Consider the following 9337-nt stretch of genomic DNA (forward strand, 5'->3'; position numbering starts at 1 on the left):
ATCCATGAAGCACCCTCTATGCCTTAGCTTTCTAAGAACATGAAGGTGTAAGAATTACTTGGAAAGAGGAAAGCATTCATAAGTCAACTTCTAAATACAATTGGCTCAGAAACTGCTGTGACAGAGAAAAAAACAGATCACTCACTTATAGAAGTTAATGTTATTTCTAAGTATAAACAGATAATGAGCATATCCAACAAGGAATTAATATTATCAAGTTTTTATGACTGGAACATTCTTTAATGTTCCAAAATAATATTCCATAGATGAAAGTGTAAAACTCTGTTGACATCATAAGCATCCAGCTTCTGTTCTATGATTCTCAATAAATGCTTCTTAACCAAGTGCCACTTTTAAAAATTCTCCATACATTCTCCACACCTGCTTTTTTCACAGTTGATCAAGAAAAATTAACTGTAGCAGTTAAAAGTAATAATATATTCTCATTATAACTCTAATGCTCTAATTCAAAATGTTTTTAAATTATCTGTTCCCAACCTGGTCTCCAAAGTCCTCTGGGAATTTCCACAACACCACAGGATCTGCAAACAATTGAAATATATCATTAAAAGAACATAAGAAGACAAAGAAACAATTTTGCCAATGCTCTTAAAATTATCAATTTTTAATATAACTGTCAGATTTTTCTGTTTATCAAATTAAATATTTTGACATTTAAAGGTGTAAGTGACCTTTAAAATAGGGTCAAGTGAAATTCATAACGTGCTCAAGTTACTAAAAATGAAACTTTTCAGTAGCTCATTTTATTTGAATACCTCAGATTCTAAAATTTTAAACATTATGTTTTCAATTTAAACTACACCTATAAAACTTTTGGTTTTAACTGAAAATAAAAATATAAATATAATAAGCACACAATCAAATATAGACTCAGAGTCTAGATCAAAGCTGAATGGCCTAAATCTCCATTTTAAAATCACAATTAAGAATTTATGAAAACAATAAACATTTTTGCTATTATATCAGTTCTAAAATCTCCTATTTGGGGTCTAGAGAAATATCTTGGCAGTTAAGTGCACTGGCTGTTCTTAGAGAGGACCTAGGTTTGGCTCCCAGCACCACATGGCAGCTAACAACTATCTGCAACCCCATTTCCAGGAAATTCTACACCCTCTTCTGGCCTCTGTGAGCACTACACACATGGTACACCTACATACATGCAGGCAAAACACTCATACACATCATAAAATAAAAATAAACAAATCAAAATTTTTTTTCAATCTCATATTTAAACTCTAGAATAACTGTTTAAGTAATAAAGTAGTAGGCAGATTTAAAGCAGGTTTTATAAACAAATTTGGTTTTTAAATGATATGTCAAGAAATAAAAAAATTACTGTCTAAATATAGAATATATAAATCAACAATGTTATAAATATTCATGTGAGTTTTCACTCCATGTTTCTCATAACCCTCTTTTAAAGTGGCTTAGGATGGCATTCTCAGCCTTACTAAGCAATAGTAAATGTTTCGGTCATCTACTTCTTAACTGTCAGAAATGAACCTCCATATTTCAAATGAATTTTTAGAGCATTGTTAACAAAAGATTAATATTATTTCTGACAAAAAAAAACTGAAAGCCCATGATAAAGTAATATAGCAAGTACTTCCAGTTTGACAAGTCTAAACTTTACCCCAAGTAAAGGGACTTGATGGACCAAAGATACTAACTCTATGTGCCTAATCAGTAGAAAATTACAGACATAGAAAATAATAGCCCCAATTTTAAAGCTTTTTTTAATTTATTTATTATTTTTACTTTATGTGTATGTGTATTGCCCACATGTAGGTCAGTGCACCTGTGTTGTGCAATGTCCGCGGAGGTCAGAAGAGGCTGTCGGATCCCCTGGGTGGGTGCTGGGATTCGAACCCAGGTCTTCTGCAAGAACAACCAATGTTTTTGACCGCTGAACTATCTCTCCAGCTCCTTAAAGCATTTTTTAAAAATAAAAATTAGGGTGAAAATTTCTTAAATGTTAACCCCCAAATCCAACATATGTCTAGCAACATTTTAAGCACGATTTGGCTACTCTAGCATCTTCAAGTTTAAGTTCAACCAGACTGTTTATTTCAATATTTTAACTTAAAAAAATATGAAAGCATGCTAGTCACAAACTTTTTACTTACTAATAATAAAGAATTAAAGTTTTATACATTAATCAATATAAATAAGCTATTTTAAACATTTAGCATAAATGTCTGGAGAGATTAAGGTCTGGAGAGATGGCTCAGTGGTTAAGGGCACTGGCTGCCCTTGCAGAAGACCCAGGTTCGATTCCCAGCACTCAGATGGTGACTAACAACCATCTGTAACTCCAGTTCAGGGATCCAATGCCCTCTCCTGCCCTCTGCAGGTACTACATGATACAGGTGCACTTACATACATGCAGGCAATACACTCATATACATAAAATAAAAATAATAAATAAAATATTCACAAATAATAATAATACATTACAAATTTATGAAGGTAACATCAGATGATTAGGTCATCATCATGTAAAACAAAGTGTTTACACTTCTAAAATTAATGTGAGATGCAAAGATCAATTCAAGAGCCTCAGCAATATCTTGCAGATCCTATGGATAACCATGTTCTCAACTAGCAAAGACATGCTTAATTTTATATTGCACTTTTACCAAAATAAGGGCTGTACAGGAGAATCTTCATGAATAAATAATGCCAATAAATTAATGCTAAAGTAAATAGTCATAAAAACAAATCATTATACAAAAACATAGGCTAGTATTTCCTCACAAACCACAGAATGAGCTTCAGTGTGGATATTTAAAATATCAAATGGGGCTGGAGAGATGGCTCAGCAGATAAGAGCACTGACTGCTCTTGCAGAGGACCCGGGTTCGATTCCCAGCACCCATATGGCAGCTACCAACCATCCGTAACTCCAGTTCCAGGGAAATCTGAAGACCTCTTCTGACCTCCACAGCATTGAAATAAAATATCCTTTTTTATCAACCACAGCTTTATAGTTAGTTGCTCCTTGAGAGTATGTACAACAAGTCTTAAGTAGGACACTGACCGACTGTGCAGCTCTTACAGTGTGCTTTGATTGTCCGCAGCATTTAGCTACACATGGTTTTCTTCCTCACTCTTCACTCATGTCTTTCTCATTCATTCCTGTTCTATATACTGTTTTTCACAGAAGGAAAAAAAATGACTACATGGGAACACTGATTGGATTAATCACCTAGTGGAAAAGATCCTATTTCTTTTCATTAAACAAATTGTTATCCTTCAGCAGCACGCAAACATGTATTAGACTCATGTGCTTCCATATTTTGGGATGGATTAAGCTAGTTACTGCTTATGTGGTTATATTTAGATCACACATCATCTCAACTTTTAAGAAGTACTGCAAAAGACCAAAAAAGATCTGAAAAGAAAAAAATCCAATTTTAAAACTTCAAACAAAACCTGAATATTCTTTTCCCTGAAGATTATTTTTCAGATACTCTGTCTGATCTGGCCAAGTTAGACCAATTTTATGCTGATTTTATGGGTAAAAGGATAAGAACTGCTGGCAGGAGCCGCGGAGCCAGTGCTGACCCAGAGCACGGAGCTGACTGAGAGCTCTAAGCTGACTGGGAATAGTAAACTGACTGGGAGCACTGAGCTGGCCCAGAGCACTGAGCTGACTGGGAATACTAAGCTGACTGTGAGCACTGAGCTGACCGGGAGCACTAACTGAGCTCTTCCCTCTATGGTAGTTATTCCAAAAGACTTCCATGTCCTTACTTTAAAACAGTGCTGCTAACAGAAAAAAATCAGAACTTCACTTTCATATTAATACTCTCAATTGTTTTATTTTAATAAAAAACTATCATAGTGTAAGTGTACAAATTTTTGTTAAATCAATAAATTTTATCTGAAATTTTACATTTTCTAGACCGTAACAGGAAACAAAAAGTAAGATTTTTTACAGTTTTTTTTATAGTTTAATATAATCACATGAGTATCTGCAAGTTATTTTAATTTTTGTGTTTCCATAAATAAATTTTAATTTTGAGAGTTCAAAGATGAATTAAATACACAGTATCTTTGTAATTATGCATTTAGAAAATCATAGTTCAGAGGCTATATACTTTTGGAAAGTAGACTATAAATCTGCATTTTGCTTGCATCCAGCTTTTCTATGATCAATTCACTTACACTGTAGAACACAGATATGTATAAGGAAACAGATCAAATGGGAACCTCTTCCCCTCATCATAGCTGGCTCACAGCAGCGTGGAGCTTTCTTAGCCAAGAATTACAGAGACCTTATCTAACTATTTCTGAATAATTGATCCTTCTATGGTCTACGTAACTTAAGTTCAATCTATTTCATTCAAAACTCTAAACTCCCTGCCTCGAATTCCCCATAGTATCTGTGGCATGTTAAAGACTGTCTAGGTTTTGTGCAAAGAGCATTATTTTAAAGGTACACTACCAAACATTTAAACTCAACTTGAAGATTCATTCAAGAATTTCAAGAAATGTTGCTAAAGGAGGAAAGCCTTTTGAACATAAATGGGCAAAATCATTAAATAAAATGAGAAATTTTATTTTTCTAAAGTATATGACTTTTACTTTACTTGTGGAGACAATAATGAACTTAAAACAGGACACCTATTATCTACAAAAAAAAGAAGCATTAAACATGAAATGAAATAAAATGTAGGTTATGATACTGAAAGGATAGAAGATTCTAAGAGCACATACTAAGGAAATCTAATGTAATTTAGAGAATCACTGAAGGACTTACACAGAGTCCACAAACTGACATTATATAGACCAGTAAAAATGATGTAGGCAGAGAAGAATATTCTGGACTAGAGAAACAATACATACAAAGACCTAGAAAATATAAGAAAAAAAAGTGTACCTTTTAGAAACTAAAAAATAAAAATCCAGTGTATCCAGACTATAAAGTAGCGGGGGGGGCACTGTCAAGGGATGAGGAGAGACCACCAAAGCATAAAGAGCCAGAAAGGAGGAAGAACTCCACTGGAACCCATGCAGCAAGGAGAGCAGGTGTACCTTTAAAATGAAAAAGAAAAATTCAAGCGAATGCTGCAAGACATGCAGAAGGATGACTGAAGAATGACGACCATATTTAGAGACATTATGACAGTAAGAGCAGCTTCAGAGAAAGGGCAAGAAGAGGCAGACTTAAGGAGCTGTGAGGGGAGTCTGAAAAGGAGGTCTCCTGTACAAGGCAAATGAACTAAGTAAGGCTGTACAAGAAGGAAGACAGACAGAAAGATGCCACTGGACAGATTCCTTTTCCTTTGAGAACAGTATATAAGAACATGCTGACAGGAAATAATGCCTGGTAGAAAGGCAGCAAAGAAGGAATACAAGATCCCTAAGAAGGCAGGGAAGACTGAGAGCCTAATCAGGACAATGAGATGAGCCTTGGACAGAAGCTACACCATGATTTCCACTGCAACAGGAAGGGGGTCAGGGGCATAATTCCAGGAAAAAGTGAGGCTATGTCTTGTAAAGTGGAGGCTTATATAAAAACTGCTGGTTCCTCTGACCTATGGTATAGGAAGCTCTTTGAAGCAAAACTCATTTAAGGAGGAGTTGTGAACTACTTGTTAAGGTAATACTAAGTATTTGGTCTAGTTAACTGTTTAATCTGGCACTGAAGACCAACAAAGTGAGATTTTCCCATCATAATCCAACAGACAAGACAGAAGAGACATCTGGTGGATTCAGTCAACAATGAGGTTTCTATCAGTCATAACTTATGAAAAAAATAGCAAACATTATAGTGATTACTGCCATAAATTACTTATTTAACACTATTACTTTAAAAAAGAAGTGAACTTTTTTGATAAAATCCTTCAATGCTTTATTACCAAACCATAGAAATGGATTTTTAAAAGACATTCAGCTAAAGATCTACAGATATCTGAGGACTTTATAATTGAAAAGTATGAAAAAAAAGTATTTTTAGAATAAGGAGATAGAGTTCTGACTCTCTATTCAGTGATAACATAAAATCTCTGTCTATGATCAGAGACAGGTACTGAGATCCACCACCCCAATCTTTCTCCACTTTCTCTCTCCGGGTTAAATGAAGAGCATTCTCATCTGCTTATCTAAGTATACCATATAAATATCATCTTTGTACAAGCAATGTTGTGTGAAAAAAGATTTAAAAGCATGTCATTGGATAACAAGAGTTAGAATTATAATTTATGTTAGATATGCCAAAACCATTTTCAAATTCATAATTATTGCAATTTATAGTCAACCTGACTGCAAAGAGGATTTAAGGAAATATTTCACACAGTTATTTAGGATCTTAGTGAAGCCAAAGACAAGGCAACCACTACCTCGCACTTTTCCCTAGCATGTACCATAGCAAAACACGTATTTACAGCACTGTGGAAAGACACCAGCAATCCAAAACTATGTACAACTGCTATGTGTCAACTAAAATATAGTTTAGGAGCATACAGAGAATACAGAATTTTATTAACTTTTTAAAGACAGATTTAATGATCAATTATCTCAATTTTAGTATGCAACAAAAGTGTAAGGTGAGCTCTTATTACAACCCAGATTGTTGGATCCCATGCATAGAACTTCTAATCTAGTATGCCTACATGGACCTGCTTTCTAACAAGCTGCCAGGTGGTACAGATGCTACACACTTTTAATAAGAACCACACTTTAAGAACTAATAGCATAGACCATATTAATCTCACAAAGATTAGCAAGAAAGAATTTAATAGTTGTTAGCAATAAATACTTTAAACCTGTGTCAATAATTCAGAATCCTCTTTATTTTTTAAAGATTCCTTTTTTTATTTATGTGTGAATATGATGTGTCTGTATGAGAGTATATACACAGGCACACACACAAAGGCAAGATGGCGGATGGTATCCTCAGAGTTGGAGTTACAAGTGTTTGTGGGATACCCAACTTGCTGTGTGGGTGCTTAAATCCAAACTCCAGTCCTCCTGATTATGTAGCAAGTACTCTTAATCACGGAGCCATCTCTCCAGCCCTTAGAATTCCCTTTATTACATACATACAGACATATTATCTTCATGAAACTAGGAAAACAATCATGCCAATTATATCAAGAGATGATTTTACAAGAAAAGACCATCAACATAATTTAAAGCCTTTCTATGATAATACATACTAACACTGTAATTCTATCTCCACAGCCCAATGAAAAGAACTGCCTCAAAACAGAACTATGACGGTACTGGAACTACATGATTTCAGCAGAACTGTGGCGAGCTATAGTTACAAAGTTATATGTGTATATGCCTGTTATTGTTCCCTCTATCACTGTCAGATATACAAATATATCAGTATTCCAACATCTACGTTATCAAGATGGATCTCTTTGTACCTTACAATCTCTGTTTTTTTAGGCTGATTTTTTTCCCCATACAATTTATACAGCTCCATTTTAACACACAGAAAGATAAATCCACAGAAAGGACATCTGTTGGTATAAAAACATTTCAGACCTCTTTATTTATTTATTTATTTATTTATTTATTTATTTATTTATATTTTCAAGAAAAAGTTCATGGTATGTGGACAGATTCTTAAAACATTCCAATTCTCCACACAAACTTAGGAAAGTTATCTGTCCACTATGTCTTTACCAGACACTACTGCAGGCAGGATCAGAACTTGGTATCACTGCTTCCACCAGCGCCCCTCCCCCCAGATGCTGCTGCAGGATTACAGTGAAAGTGTCCTTCGGATGTCCCAGACACTACTACAGGATCAAAACACAGGTGTCCTTCATTCCACTAGGACACCCCAGACACCATTGTAGGATCAGAAAGCAGGTGTCCTTGCTTCCACTAGGACATTCTTTCCAAGGACACTGACCACTACAGCACATGAAGCACTCTACACAAAATAAATAAACAAACTCTGCTCTTTGTTCATTCACTGGACTATAGTTTTAAAAATATATTCACAAGCAGACATCTTTGTAATTATCTCCAAGAAGATATTTTCAGCAATTAATTATTGAAATTGCTTTTGCAAAAAAAAAAAAAAAAAAAAAAAAAAAAAAAAAAAAAAACAAAACAAAAACACAGGAAATTCCCGAGAAACCTAGAAAAGTATAGTTACCACTAACAGTACTCAAATAAACACTGTCTCAATCTGGAATTCATATAATTCATCATTTAATAATATGTTTAAATTATATATTTAAAAACTTTATTTCAATGATTTCAACAGTCAGTTTCAAAAACAGACCACACTTCCACTTGTACTTCACATACATATTTTAAAACATGTCTATTTTTTTTCACCCTCCTAATGTGCACAAGTAACTGTCACAAGAAGTCTAATTCAATGTTCCCAGTGATTGACTTCACTCTCATCTAAACAGTTACCTAGAAAATCAAACTACTCCAATAAAACACTTGGTGTGCTTTTAAACTCCAACCATACAAATGTTTAATTCTAGTCTTTCTAAATGTTCTTACAGAATGATCTAAAATTAGCATCACAGCTCAAAATGAGGAAGCCCTTTTTGTGTATATTTTAGCAAATTCCAACTGAAGAAATGAAAATAGAACTTCAAAGACCCTTAAGAAAATGAAACCCAATGCACAGCATGTTAGATACATCATGTTGCTTCTTCCATGCCTTTTAAAGAAGACCTATTATGATAAAATGAAAACCCTCATCAGTCACCTGATAAGAGTAATTCCAAACTTAACCAAACAGGGCTAATGGGTGAGAATTGAATTGAAAACACCTTGACAAAGAAAGCAATTTCTTTTCTTCGCACTCCTCTGAAGCTGTGGGTGATCATGGTAATCGAACCATCAACAGTAAGGGGCCATCTGTCCCAAGGGCCCTTCAGGAGAGTTCGGGGGTTTTTTGCTTTGTTTGTTTTATTTTTTAAATCAACAAAACAAAAGGGAAAGAAATGCTGTACCATAGATGTTCAATCTTGATTAATCTACGACAAGGAGCTTACAACTGAGATTCAATGTTTTGACGTTTTTCAGATACCAATCATTAAATGCCAACACAAAAGTTTATAAGAACACAGAAGAAAAGTGAGTAGGTGGCTTGTAAAAGATAGTCTGCCATATACCCTTGATACTCAGTTAATAGTTCAACAGACTCCACAGTACCTCTTCTTGATTTCCTTAAAGAAAGTAAGAAGCAATGCTTAGCCTGTTAGTTTCTTAAATAATTAATATAAGGATACGGCTTTAAAGATATATTTTTATTCACAATATTCATTATATTTAAATCTTTGCACTAAAACATTTACAAAAAATAGCTTAATCATGAACATCC

At 34.3% G+C, this 9337-nt stretch overlaps 1 protein-coding gene across 2 annotated transcripts in view; it reads right to left on the reverse strand.

Annotated features, from left to right (window-relative positions):
• Dennd1b (DENN domain containing 1B) overlaps positions 1-9337 on the reverse strand; it is a 294324-nt gene that overhangs the window by 189400 nt on the left and 95587 nt on the right. For both annotated transcript variants that reach the window (XM_029562147.1, XM_029562146.1), the window contains exon 3: positions 499-542. In XM_029562147.1, the coding sequence (XP_029418007.1) occupies positions 499-542 (44 nt within the window). The remainder of the gene's footprint in view (positions 1-498; positions 543-9337) is intronic.

The sequence above is a fragment of the Nannospalax galili genome, unplaced genomic scaffold, assembly GCF_000622305.1.
Source record: "Nannospalax galili isolate Female #2095 unplaced genomic scaffold, S.galili_v1.0 scaffold113, whole genome shotgun sequence".
NCBI lineage: Eukaryota > Metazoa > Chordata > Mammalia > Rodentia > Spalacidae > Nannospalax > Nannospalax galili.